The 14,299-nt window shown below is 37.9% G+C and overlaps 1 protein-coding gene and 1 long non-coding RNA gene across 2 annotated transcripts in view; one reads left to right on the top strand and one right to left on the bottom strand.

The window, feature by feature from the left end:
* The window catches only part of LOC142085828 (uncharacterized), a 46,610-nt gene extending 34,206 nt beyond the window's left edge, over positions 1 to 12,404 (top strand). Inside the window, exons 9-13 of the long non-coding RNA XR_012674835.1 lie at positions 4,023 to 4,313; positions 4,872 to 4,999; positions 5,112 to 5,272; positions 6,169 to 6,375; positions 11,353 to 12,404. This is a non-coding gene — a long non-coding RNA (uncharacterized LOC142085828). The remainder of the gene's footprint in view (positions 1 to 4,022; positions 4,314 to 4,871; positions 5,000 to 5,111; positions 5,273 to 6,168; positions 6,376 to 11,352) is intronic.
* COL4A4 (collagen type IV alpha 4 chain) overlaps positions 1 to 14,299 on the bottom strand; it is a 76,339-nt gene that overhangs the window by 35,600 nt on the left and 26,440 nt on the right. The window contains exons 9-20 of the mRNA XM_075158215.1: positions 14,223 to 14,291; positions 13,964 to 13,999; positions 13,143 to 13,205; positions 12,625 to 12,660; positions 12,412 to 12,453; positions 11,335 to 11,415; positions 10,039 to 10,092; positions 8,733 to 8,792; positions 8,006 to 8,050; positions 6,876 to 6,929; positions 2,077 to 2,146; positions 466 to 570 (exon numbers count right to left, since the gene is read on the bottom strand). Of these exons, the coding sequence (XP_075014316.1) occupies positions 466 to 570; positions 2,077 to 2,146; positions 6,876 to 6,929; positions 8,006 to 8,050; positions 8,733 to 8,792; positions 10,039 to 10,092; positions 11,335 to 11,415; positions 12,412 to 12,453; positions 12,625 to 12,660; positions 13,143 to 13,205; positions 13,964 to 13,999; positions 14,223 to 14,291 (715 nt within the window). The remainder of the gene's footprint in view (positions 1 to 465; positions 571 to 2,076; positions 2,147 to 6,875; positions 6,930 to 8,005; positions 8,051 to 8,732; positions 8,793 to 10,038; positions 10,093 to 11,334; positions 11,416 to 12,411; positions 12,454 to 12,624; positions 12,661 to 13,142; positions 13,206 to 13,963; positions 14,000 to 14,222; positions 14,292 to 14,299) is intronic.

Genomic DNA, 14,299 nt, shown 5'->3' on the forward strand with positions numbered 1-14,299 from the left:
AGATTTAAATCTAAATTTTTAGGTTTTCCAGGATTCCCAGGAAAAGAGGCTCCTGCTTTAGGCCTTCAAATGCTTCTTTTCCTCCTCCCCATTATCTCATTTCCAGACATCCCAGTTAATCTAGTTCCTTATACAGAGCATCCTCATCACCTGCCTTTATATCTTTTTGAGATGGAGAATAGAATTTTTGAGCACAGCACTCCAGATACAGGCATACCATGGATTTACAGTGCATGGTAGCATTCTGCTCTGTCTTCTGTTCTAGTAATTCCTAATGTTCTATTTGGATCATTTTGGTTCTTTTTTGGCCATTAAGTGCTGAGCTAATATTTTTATTGAACTTTTTGAGGAACTCAAATCCTTATGTTGGTGATTTGCATCAAGCAAGAACAAAGAACAGTTTTCTTTTAGCTGCCTTCTTTCCTACTGATATATAGTTCACATTTTATCCCCCACTTCTCTTACTTGTTCCATCATCTCCTGGTCTTCCTGGCAGGCCTGCAGGACCAATTGGTCCAACTGACCCCAGATCACCAGCAGGTCCTGGAAATCCAGGATCTCCTTGTGGACCTACACGGAATTATAAAAACATGTGAATTGAACACCTTATGCAATTGACATCTTAAATCTAAATTAAACTGCAACCAAAATTATAATTTGGAAACTACACAAAAGTAAAATACAGTAACTTCTTTTGTCTTTATGAAACATTTTTAAAGTGTAACAATTTAATTTTAAGGTGGGAGGATTTGGTTATTTTTCTACGGATTCCTGCCCATTTCGTGGGTACAGTTTTAAGTCTCTGTCACTCCTTAGTAGTATCTTTGTGCTATGTATTTCAGAATGCCGAGAGAACTGTTTGCCCAAAATAAATACATGTAGCATTTAAAATAAATGTGCATCTCGTGTTATGCACATTTGGCAGTGCACAAAGGGAGGTCATTTCAGGATCATCCTAGTTGAAATAATCCAAATTTTTAAAAGTATATTTTCAAAATTGCTATACTGAATAAATTTAAAAATTGCAATTACATAGTGATAAAGAAAACGTGAATCAGATATGAAGGGCTTCATTAAATTGAAAAAACAAAATATTGGTAGTAGTTCTGTTCTCGAACAATTCTGCTAAAGGCCTCTTCCTATGAAGAATGTATCCATTCACACACCATGCACATGATTAACTTCAAATGTTACTTGAGATACTAAGCACCGGGTTAAGTCTTTTGTTGCATGGGCTAGAAACACACAGAAGCCGATGGAAAACAAATTTAATTGATTTTTTGGATGAGGCCCCTATCTAATGGGGAGGTTCTGCTGAACTGGGGTTGTGTTGTAACTTACTTCTGTGTTCACGATCAGCATTTGCAGCACTAGAAATACAATTTATGAGAAGTTCTCTGTTAAAATGTTCTTACAATACAGGTTCCCCAAGTGTGAGATGCCAAAGCAAATCCCTTCCAGGCAGCAGGCTTGGCTGTTCCCCACTGCCTACTGCTGTGAAATAAGAATTTCCACACACCTTTTCACCAATTAGATGATAAAGATGGGGATAAAGGGAGCTGGGACATAAAAACCCAGCCTGAGGTTTAGGTATGGAGGTAATAAGATTAACAGGTATTCTGTTGGGAGTACTAGTTCCAGGATTTCACCCCTGCTATGCAATAGGAAGCTTAATTGTAGTCTAAAATTTGTGTGTTGTGACAATTCTGAAAATAGGAATTCTAAATTACAATGGGAAGCCCAAGTTTCTTATTTGCCATCCATTATCCAGCATGGACTTGTTTTTCATAGCTTTTTCCTAAATATGCTTAGGTCCAATAACTAGGGATAGTCCTGCAGATCTAGCTGTGACTATGCATAAAGATCTTTCAAGAGAACATTTAATCTGAAACTTGTATGTTTAACGTGGTTTTAGTAAGTTCAGTGAGACACAAACAAACACGGAATGTGGCTACTAGGAAGATAATGTTTTAGGATCCTGTCCCCTGAATCCCTAGTGATCACTTTCAAACACCTTAGCAAAATAGGTCCTACATAGTTCATACAGCAGTAAGACTAGTTAAAACTAGCTATAACCTTTTATAGGAAGCAGCGGAGTTCCAACAGCTCCAGGAGGACCTGGAGGCCCTTTTTCTCCTGGATCCCCCTGTAAGAGTCCAACAATAAATGTTACTGATAGATACAAATATGCAGTGTGCTAGCATGTAACTGAAATTTGCAACAATAGTGGGGTGTGTAAGCATGTGACACACATCACCTGGGAAACTTGATTTTGACACTTTTATAGCATTTAAAACCAGGCAACAAGATTTAAAATAATCATTATCTTTCAGGATACCAGTGACTAAACAGTAATATACCTATCACACATATCTATTTGACTCTTCAGAATGTGTGACTGCTGTATTTTATTTCCTTCATGTATTGTAAAGACAAATCAATTACAGTAAATCAGTACCCTATTTAATTGAGAGGTTTTGATTTAACAACCAAGCTGTAATTATGTGCCTTAAAATTCTATACCAGAATTTGGAAATTACTTCTATGATGACAGATAAGCATTACGGAAAGAGGTTTCACAGTCTGACAGGTATTATCAACGGTAAGAGATACTCAAAGTTTTTGTAAGAAGTTTAAAACATCTGCATCAGGGAAACATAAAAGTGCCTACTAATGGCAAGGAAAATCACTTCTGCTTGGAGGATTTCTAAATTAGCTTGGATTTTGATACTTAGAATTGCAAGTGAAGTGGACTTTAGGGAAGTCTTTTATGTGGCAAATTGTATTAGAATTTTCGCTTTGTAGATTAGGCATCAACCCTGCTCTCTGCAGCAAATGGGAACTGAGAAGACAAGAATGTGAATGTGGGAACTGCATAGTGAGGTTGCATTCCTGGGACTGGAGTTCAGGGCCTTTTAGGACACAGACAAGGAGAACTGGAACTGCAAAACTGGATACCCATTCTTACACAAGTAAAAACAAGGAGTCCATGCCTCTTTCTGGGCTTTTTTTTTTAAATTGATATCTCTATGATGTTTAAACAGTTCTGGAGCTGTTGCTGACTGCTGTCCTCTTGACCTTTGGCCTTTTGGCTGGCCTTTTTCCTTTGACCGTCTCTTGCATAATGAAGTAACATCATTGTGTCGTCTTTGGCGATTTTAAACAGGAATGTAAATTTGTCTTCCCTAATGACATAAAAGAGTCTTCTGTGTGTCAGGAAAGAAAAAATAAACCTAGCATTTTTCCTCCTCCGATAAACTTACAAAGTATTTTGAGATTTAAAATTAATGATGATAAAAGTGTAAAAGATTTGTATAATAGATGGATATGGCCCAAGTCTTATATGACTTTCATGCTGATTTTAAAATGACACAACCAGAACACAAGAAAGAATTGAAGAGTCATTGAGCCAAGGTCAAAAATTTCAGTTCTTGGTATCTCCTTAAGTGACAAATTCCAGTGGTTGTCTCTGAAAATCTCTGTCTTTAGGCTGTTAGGTCTTATGACCCTTTCTGGATGGCAGCTTCGTACTTGCTGTGTTTTCATTGTTGGTACACTCCTGCATAGTGGAGTTGGCATATATATGTTTGGCATATATATGTTTGGATTATTTTGTTGACTGATACTGTTTTTGCTTCCCATAAAAATTTCAGGAGACTTGACTTGCCAACGTTTTATTAAAAAAAAAAAAAAAAAAAGCCAAAAACGTCCAACAAAAGCGTATCTCTACTGTACTCTGTAACCTGGAGTCTTCTTAAAATGAAAGCTTATAATCACTTATCAGTTTTACTGATATCCCTATTAAACATTAAACACTGCATTTGTTCTGTAAGTTTCTATAGCTTTACATAATGTCAATGGCCAAGAACATTTTGCACTTCCTGTACAGACCATTCATTATTTTAATGAGACTCATTCCATTAGTAGCAGAGACAAATGGTCTCGGAGTGATTTCAACAGGACTCGTATCCTCTTGTATGTTGTCTAAAATGGCCTTCTGTGTTTTTTCATATTTAACACAGAATAGTTGAGCTTAGAAGGGACCTCTGGAGATAATCTTGTCCAATCCCCCTGCTGAAGCAGGACCACCAAGAGCTGGTTGCCCAGGACCATGTCCAGACAGCTTTAGAATATCTGCAAGGATGGAGACCAGTGCTGAGTAGAGGGCAAGGATCACCTCCCTCAGCCCGCTGGCAGTACTTTTCCTAGTGCAGCCCAGGTTACCATTAGCTGCCTTTGCAGCAAGGGCATATTGCTGGCTCATGTTCAAGATCCACACAGTGTTGCCGATGTCCAGACCTAAGGATCAAAAGGTATGCCAACAATTCCTTGAAGTCCATTTTTTGCTTTAAGCAAAAGTTAACATTTTTTAAAGATTAAATCTACTTTGAATGCAACTAGTTTTTTCCTGAGTCTGTGTCTCTCTCTTAAATCTGAATGTATCTTAGATTCTATTTGAACATGTTTATTTCAGAAAAGCTACGTGAGGATGGGTTATTCTCAAGAGGGGTTTTAATCATATTCTAGTTCCTCCAGTTTATGTGATTTTTAGCAGATCATAAGCAACACCTGGTGAGGCCAGATGAACAGTTGATGCAGACTAGATAGATCTGCACTTTTCAGGAATGATCAGATTTATCCAGTTGTTTTTCAAGCACAACTACAGCATCTGTGCAATCATTCTGAATTTTGCATATCTGTATGAGTTAACCTGATTTTTTTTTTAAGTTGTGTCTATACTTGATTCGTTTTCTTGTATTCCATGCGTTAGCAATTGGAATTTCATCTTTCTGAATCGTTACTGCAGGCATTCAAACTTTCCCCTAGTATAATCCACCAACAATTAATTGTTCTTTGCTTACTGTTTGTAGTGTTAATTGATGGCTTCTCAGGCTCTGGGCTAATCAATGGAGACTGAAGAATGCACTGTTCTGTCTATACAATGTCTTGTCTCAAGTTTATTAATTATGCCGCCAACTAAAACAATATGCACACCAGGGTGAGTACTTTTTAACAATACAACACAATGTTTGATTCTAGTTTTGGGGAGTAATGGACTGCAATGATCTTTCTGTTACCAAATAAGACATGTGATGTTTCTGTCTAATTAGTATCTGCATGATCCCACATTGTTGTGAAGCTGCTAATGGGCAAATGGCAGAAAAATGAACATCCATGGGCAATTTTTTTTTCCAAAGTATGACTACATAAATGAAATCTTGGCTGAAGAGGTTGATCTAGCACTCTCCTGGCAGTCCTAGCTTTGAAACAAGTAAGCCTGTGACCAAAACAGATGTTTTTATTGTACTTTTACTTATTTACTCCATGTGTTTGTCAGTTCTCATTTGTAAACCTGCTTCTTGGAAACCTGTTTGTTGCTTTTTATTTGTCTGCTTTCAACTGTGTCTTCAGCAGTATTCTACTTATGGCAAGTTTGGACCAGCCACAGTTTATTTCCTTTTGTCATCACAGATTCTGTAGAATGTGTTCCAATCTTAACTTTCAATTTATAACAGGGGTACATAAAATCTCTTGAGTGTCATTCCTCTGATTTCACAGGTGCAACTAATTGTTCTTTAAGGAGAGTTACTGTTTTATGTGCAGCTTTCCAAAAAGATTATTTCAGAGGGAAATAAGCACTTCTTGACTTTTGTATTTCAGAATATTTAGAGCCAAGTTCATTAGTGTCACAAGTTCTGCAGTATTGTTTTTGTCCTCTGTGCTGTAGTAAAACTTTGATGATGAGCTTTTTCAACTCTGCTGTCTCTACTGATGATCCTGTCACCCACATTCTTTGCTGCAGTATTTAATTCCACCTACTACTCATACACTGCTGACCACTTGTACCCTATCCCAGTGACTCCCTAGACCTTCCCCCTGGCTAGATTCACTGCTGCTTTGCTCCTTCTAGAGTAGCATCCAGAACTGGTTTTTCATTCTGAATGTGCTTCAGCATTGTAGATTCCATACAAAATATAATAGTTTCCCTTCATTCAAGTTTTTGTTGATAGTTAGAATTACAATACAATCATTGGTTCTGCAGCCTGAAGAGAATTCCATGAATTTATATTCTGAAATGTTGCTAGTCTGGCATCTGGGTCTTCTGAAATGGTATTAAACATCTCTTCCATGCTTTTCAGATTAATATTCTCGTCTTTTACTGCTTAGTTCCCCGGATGTGACGACTACACTTCTAACCCCTACTGGAAAGCAGCATGTATTCTAAAATAAACAAAAATGGCTAGCATCGTCTAAGTGAGTAAAAGTAGGAAATGTTTAATCAAAGCCAGTGTGAAAAAGTCCGATTTCCATTCTGGTAACCATCTTGGAAAAGCAGCTTATGTGAACAGGTTGAACACATGCAAAGAGACTTTGGTAAGTCATTCAAACAAGCTCATCTGAACCAAATTTTGCCACCTTATTTGGTGGCAAATTATCATACTAGTTCATGGCCTATAAACTGAAGTTTATAGGATCATACTGTTACTGAAATAGCAGGTTCCTTTACCTAGCATACATCTCTGGGAAATGCAGCTCAACCATGAGTAACTTGCAGAGTACTAGAATTCGTGGATTAGATAGCTATACTGGTGTAGTTAAAGGTAACTATTGGCAATTGGGATTAACCAATTCCTATGGTATGCAAAATGGAATTCCCACTCTCATATGCACCAAGCAGGAATGTTTACTTACATTATTTACTACCACTGTGTTGAGTAACTATGACTACCATGACAACAGTAAATCTTAAAAGTAATTGTGACTGTAGAACAGGAAATGGTCTGATAAGCAGGTACGTTTGGAAGGAATCATTAGCATTTATATAGGGGAGTGTGTGTGTGTGTGCGCGCATGTGTGTTTGGTGGCTTTCTTACCTGTATGCCTGGGTAGCCAGGTTGTCCAGGAAAACCAGCAAATCCTGTTTCCCCCTGGAAAGGATCACATGAATATAAATTGATTAATCTGTTAAGACATTAATATAAGTAATTGAACAAAATCCAGTAAGGCAGTCACACAATACTGTCATGTTATAATAGCATCTGCACTTTGTTTCAGAAAATTCACTGGGTTTGTAGAAGAGATTGGACGTTTCACAGAATCTCTTCTGTTAAAAAAAAAATCCAAACATGTATCACCAGGTTATTTAGATAGTGGTCAGCAGGTTCACTGTAGCTGGGGCACAGAACTAGCTGGAATACATACCAGCAGACTCTAATAGACTGTCTGCTTAATACAGCTGAAATTGGTTTGCTGCCTGCTGAATGATCCTCTTAAACTACTATTGCATGGAAAGCAACTGCATATCAACTCCTCCTCTCCTTTTATGATCTACTAATATACTCATCAATCCAGTATTCAAACTCTAGGTAGGCAGTGGTAAAAAACAGAGTAAAAAGTAATTCTGCAGATAAAACAGTCACCTGGAACATAACTCTAGATGCAAATATCTGTACGATAATGTGATTTATGAATAACATGATCATTACCTTAACTAGATTTGAAAATGAGCTGGAGAGAGGAGATAGGAAAAAGGGCAAGATGTAGATCTATATACCTACATCTGTTGTTCTTTACTCCAGTAAGATGTTGTAAGTTCATAACTAACATTTAGCCGACTTAACAGCAAAACTGGAATTTCTTGAGCCAGAAAGCTAAACAAAACATGCATATAACACAAAATTACAAAAACAATGTCACCGTGACAACCAAAGTTACCATGCTGTGTAACTTTGCTATCCTGCTATATGCATGTCCCACTGGCTTTTCCTCCTGCTTGCAACTTCAGATCCCATTAGCCAATTTCAGCCAAATTTCAGAGAGTTGCAGAAATTCAAAGACAAACAGTTCACACAACTTCTGTGGCAACAGGTAGCAGGAAAGAAAAGAAGGAATGCAATGGAAGCTATCCAGTATGCAGAAATTCCAAATCTGCACAAGTCCACAGAAAACCAAATCTCACTGATTCCGCTGTTCAGGGAGCTGCTTATACTTTATGTTGTCTTACCTTCATTCCAGGAAAACCTGCAGGTCCATAAGAACCAGGATTACCCTGATAAAAGCAAGTAGAATGTGAGCTAAAACGGTAAAATCTTATTCAAAATTACACCTATTCAGAATAGCTAAGCAGTTAATGTTCCTTAGATAATTATTACTTGGGATATTTCTCAGTAATATTATTATTCAGAATTGCTGAGCAGTTAATATTCCTTAGGGATATTTCCCCAAAATTTTGCAGTTTTTGCAAATACTTTATATGACAGATGGGCGTGAATTTGAACTATAGCCCAAACCAGACAGGTCTTCACTTAATTTTTTTTATCATATTGCATGAAGCACTGTAGTGGACATGTTGCTCCATGTGAGCACTGTTACGCAAATCAAGCACAAGCTGCTGTAAAAAATTGCCGTCGGCAGGTATGGAATACATTAAAATTACTATGTTAATACTGTGCTACTCCAGAGAAGATTTGTGCAGCTCTAAATATTTAGAGGATAACCCTACAGATTTACTTTCTTTTCAAGACAGAAAGTCTGTATGAGCTTATGTTTAAGTCTGAGACAGGGTGAGTCCCAGGGCAGGACTCTGAAGTATTCTTTCAAACAGAAAGTATGATAGATTAGTTTAAAAAATCCTTAAAATCTTCCTTGGAAATGCAAACTTAAACTGCCAAATATATTATGAACCTAATTATAGTGAATTTGTGAAGCAATTTATTCTGCAACTTCCTTACCTGCAAGCCAGGGAATCCAGGAATGCCTTTTTCACCCTTTTCTCCTCTCCCAAGTATACCCTGGAACATTCAAAATACTTTGTTTCAACAAGATGCTCAGTGAAGTTTGCCATAAATTTTATTTTTTGTGCACCTTTATTAATTTATGTATGTATTAGGTTAATGGTTCTTGTTTCACTCGCTAGGCTCAATCATTGGGCCTTATTTCATACAGCACTACTAGCAGTGCCTACGTAGCTTCAGTTATTCAGCGAACCTGCTATGGTCTCTTCTCCAAGCTTAATGTGCTTTCAGCAGTTTAATTTTTTTTTTTTCCCCCAAAGCTCTGGGCATGTTTTGGGCTGCATCAGTCAATTTCTCAATTTCTCAGTTCCTGCTTATAACAGCAAGTGTACTATTTTCTACATGGACAGCTAGTACTGGAGCAAGCATATAAAGCCCATCTTTTTCAAAGTAAATCTGATATAAAAAGATCAGTTTTGTCTCCTTTTCCAGTGCTAAGTAACAGTGGTCTTTTTATGATGGAAAATGAATTTCTGAAAAAGTGCTAGACTTAGAACTCAGAAATGCGATGTTCAGGCTTCTCGTTTCTTCTTTTCTGCCTACAAAGCTAAATAAGTTTTTAACATAAATTAGACTCATTCTTTTGTCCTCAATTATCTTCTGTTTTTCTGAGATCTGGTAGTTTGCTGCCTGTGGATTTTCCCCCTCCAAATCATCAATAAAGACTCCAGAATCGTTTTTGTGGCTGCTTCTGCTCAGCATCCAGGAACTCCTTACTGGTACACTAATGCTTAAATTAATTATGCTGACAAAAAGAAAAGAAAAGCAATAGATAGCAAACAGCAACTCTTTCTCCAAACAGGTGGCTCTGCCTTCTCTACTCTTGAGGATACCCATAATGTGAAGTTAAAAGTCTTTCCCTAACTTACTTAGGGAAATATACATCAAGCCCCATTAAGAACACATACAAATCTTCTCTGTTTCTCTTCTTGAGAAAAAATAATCTGTGCTTCTATTTTTTTCACAGTCCAAATCTGTTATGTGTCAATAGCCCAACTGGAAACAACACTGACCTTTCGCTACCAGGCAACATTCAATAGATACATATAAAATAGACTCAGAAAGGTTTTCCCAAGCCTTTTGCAATATTTTTGCTTTCACACTGATTTGGGTAGTGATTAAATTTCACAGCACAAATGCTGTTATTTCTTTCATCACCTTGTGCTTTAAAAGATTAACTTAATAACCACAGAAGGACTTTGCCAGCACCATGAATAAAAAAAAAAATCATCACATTACTTACTTTGGGTCCACGTGGCCCTCTGTATCCTGTTATCCCAGGTAGTCCTTTTTGGCCCTATGTATACAAGGGAAGTTTTTGTGTATATTAATATGCAGGACATGCCTATGTGCTGTTTAACTTTACAACTGTTAAATAGTATTTTCTTAAGCACTGGGCCTGTTTCTCTAGGTGTACTAGGCAAAAGAAGACAAGAAAAACAATTATGTACTGATTTTTATTTCTGTTAATGCTGTCAAACCAGCATAATGACTGTGGAGTGAGACAGATGTATCTTTTCACTTGCAGGGACCTGCTAATTGGGGCTTTGTTCCTGCCAACATGCATGATGGTAGTTCTTTTTTGTTTGCTGCTCTATTTAGTTTGATGCAAGTATTCACATGCATAGATCTACGTGCATAGCCCCAATCTGAATGGGATGCATGGCTGCCTACATGGTCATGATCATTGTCGTGTGTTGCACAGCAGCATATGTCACACTTTGCAGTAACATGGGGTGTTTATCAAAGTTCTTTTGGTCCTTTCCCTCTTCCTTGTACACATGTACATAGCCAACATTTGCATAATCAAAGCCTAAGATCCAATATGTGAAATCTATCAGTTCCCTGAGTTGAGGCTGCAAGGGCTGGCAATGCCAAATTCACCTTTTCATTTGTGTATTCAAGCAAATCAGACTTGAGGATGTAGAGACTCCAATATAAGACTCCGTAATGCAATTTTTGTAACTCTGTTCTTTTTAAACAAACATTCTAATGTTTTAAGGTACACAACTGTGGCTACAGTAGGTGTGATATTGAAGAAGTACAGTAAATAACAGGAACTTGCATTAAAAATAGACAACAAAATCACACTTAATTTTCCTATTAAAAGAGCACCCTAGAAGGGTTAGGGTTGATAGTTCAAAACATTACATTGGAGAAATCTCAAAGAGAGTAACTGCCAAAGATCTGAAAAATAAAAGTGTTAGTGAAGAGCCACAAAAGAGATTCAACACCAGAGTAACCAACTTGACCTGAGATGCCTGAAGTATGATTTGCTAATGACAAAAAGTGAAGAAAACCAAAGCAAGGGCAGTATCTCCTTTCTGCATCAAGACAGTCTTCCCTCAATGACATGAGCTAAAGTATACATGGGCTCTCATCTCCTGAAAGCCTATAGGAAGGGTGCTGAACAACAAGATTTCTGCTGAAGCTGATGGTTTATTACAGAAAGAGTTGTCTATGCCATCCTTGCAAAAGTTACATCACAGGATTGTAATTGCCAAGTTGAGCACAGTTAAATATGAAGACAAATTAACACCTTTTCTCCTTTGAACAGCTGAGCTCCAGGAGGTCCAACTAACAGTGGTGACCCAGGTGGCCCGGGAAGTCCAACATCGCCCTATGGAAGTCAACGGAACAGCAGAGAGACATTCTGTTCCATGCAACGTTTCCGTGAGACTTAGCATGTTTTCCTGTTGTACTACAGCACTACATATTTTTGTACTCATTGAACATGTACTTGTACTAATACCCATAGATAAATAAAGGTTTGTACCGAGATCTGTAAGCCTCTCTACCGTCTTCCCAGATGAGCAAGGTTGACGATCTTAATCCCCCTCCTATTCTCCTCAGTCATTAAAAATAATGTTATGGCTAAGGAAAAGAGTGAGAACTCTGTACTCATGGCTCCTGCTCCAAGTCTGCTGTGGAGATGGTTACAGGATTGTCAAATCTCTTGTGTGTACATACAGTCTCTCATGTTCCAGACCCAAGCCTTTGAGAACAAGGCTTTGTGAATGTAAAGATGAAATTATTGATTTGCTATGGAAAGTTGTGCATGTTAGAAACTTGCACGAATTCTAAGAAGTGACTGGACAAATTCATAGAAGAAAAATCAAATATTCCACATTGGTTCTATAAGTCCTGAGTACACTAACAGAGTGGAGACTGGGAAAGGAACTATCATTATGTGCTTGTCCTTTTCTTACACCCTTTCCTTGGCATCTGTGGCTGGACATACCAAGAGATGAGATTCAGTGACTGATCTGGTACAGCCACTGTTATTGCAGGGTACTGTTGTGATTATTTAGGCAGTGTCTATACAGAAGGTAATTGTTATGTAAATGCTAACTAACATATTGATTGTTGCTTTTCAAAACCTCCAGAATACGCTTGATTCCTGTATGCAGCTCACTGAAGTAATCACTTCTGCACAGAATTGATTAATTCAGTAACTTACATTACTTCTCCTTCCGTTCTAACACGATTAGTGGGAGCACACAGACACAAATGAATGGGTTCCAGGGAACCCAACAAGACTCTATCATACTTCTAATTCTACAGCAATAATATATTTAATAATATTTGATTTCTTTAATAATATTTGTTTTCTTACCAGCTCCCCCTTTTGTCCTTCCACTCCAATACCTGGATTTCCCTAATTGACAAAAAATGTACACAGTTTGAAGATAATCAGAAAATGCTGACATTAGAATTTAATCAACTCCTTTGAAAAACTTGGTAACAAATAACCATACGGGACATTTCAAATATTTGTATAAATTAATCTACTATTTCACTAACAACTTCAGGAAAAGTCATTGCCTACCTGTTCACCTGGCAAACCAGGGTAACCTGGAATACCCTTTAAAAGAGAAGGAAGACAAGTTAGTATGTCTGGTTTAGAGACAGCTTTGCTTTGAAAATTACCTCCTCTTGCCAGTAGCACCTAGAGACAGAATTTCCTCTTGGGATGTACCTATCCCAAAGTGCAATTTACTTCATCTGGTCACTGCTTTCAGGAGGGCTGAACTCTGGCTTCCCACTTTCCTGTCTCCCACAAGGTGGCCTTGGGGAAAGGGAATAAGGAGAGAGCACTAGCAGCATTCCTCCATGACCACAGACTGCCAGGATGAAACATGTTTGCGCAGGCATGGAAAGGAACAACATATGCTCCAATTCCTGAACTTCCAAATTCATAAGGTAAGGCAAAAATCTCTCTTTTTATCATCTGCCTCAAAAATTATTTCCAGGCTTTGATTCATACTAAGGCAAGTTCTAAAATTGGTAGACTAGAATTTATGCATGTCCTGAAAATGCAAGGCTGTATAACTGTGGTGATCTTACAGGCAAGCCTGGTTGGCCTGGGTATCCAGATGGGCCCGTTGTACCTCTTGACCCTCTAGGTCCCTGGAAAAGATGGCAAAAGATCTGTTTGTGAAAACACCAAGAGCTTACCCTTTTCTCCACAAAACTAGTCCCTCCAAAATGCCTGCATCACTTGGGCTTAGTCTGCTGGCCACTGCATTCCACCCATGGCCTGAAGCTTATACCATGCCTGTCACTAGAGCAGCTCAGCACCAGTTTCTGGATAATACTGTACAGATACTGGACAATGCACAGTTATATGTTATTAATGGATTGAAAGAATACTTTGTCAGTATTTGTCCTACAGTGTGGGGACTTGATACAGCTCATCAGTGAATACTTTTTTGAAGGGCGTAAGAAGAGGAACCTAAAGCCATTAGGAGTGTAAATCAGCAACAAAATTAAACTCTCTTCTTTTCACATGTTTTTATAGCCAAAATATGGTAGCGTGCTACATGTTCTTAGGAGATCCACCAGATACTGTTGAAGAAGGTGTCACATCTCTACACATCTTGAATTTCACAGAGAAAATATTCTGCAAACTGTGAGTACCAGGGAGATAACTGCTCAGTGCACAGCTAAAGCAGATGGGTATGATCTGTTTCTGCTCCTTTTCAGCCAGCATGAACTGGTCATGGGGGCAGACTATAGGGACTCGACGTTTGTTAGAGTTTACTCTGGAATTTTGCTATTTAAGGCAAGCAGGGAGAAACCCCAATATTTCTTTACTGTACTAAGAAGGAAAATTTGAAAGATCTGCAAGACAACAAGCATGTATAGAACCCAATGACTGTACTTACAGGCATGCCGCGGGGTCCAGGATCACCTCTGTCTCCCTGTAATGACAACCATTTAGCAAATGAATCATTACAAGCTTTGTTATGAGTATTTTCTAACTTTACAGCTATTAAGATCACAATCTATCTGTTCCAATTGTATATTTGCTTTTAACCTTTTTTTGCACAAAGCTTTATTAAACAGTGAGGAGTTATGAGAACAATTACACTTGCCATACATGTTTTCCTACAAGATATGATTTTTTCACAATCAGATACTTACTGGAGGTCCTTTTCCAAAATATGAAACATACACTGAATTTCCTTTTTCTCCTTTTTGCCCTGGATTTCCCTTTAAAG

Source organism: Calonectris borealis, chromosome 9 (genome assembly GCF_964195595.1).
Source record: "Calonectris borealis chromosome 9, bCalBor7.hap1.2, whole genome shotgun sequence".
Lineage (NCBI taxonomy): Eukaryota > Metazoa > Chordata > Aves > Procellariiformes > Procellariidae > Calonectris > Calonectris borealis.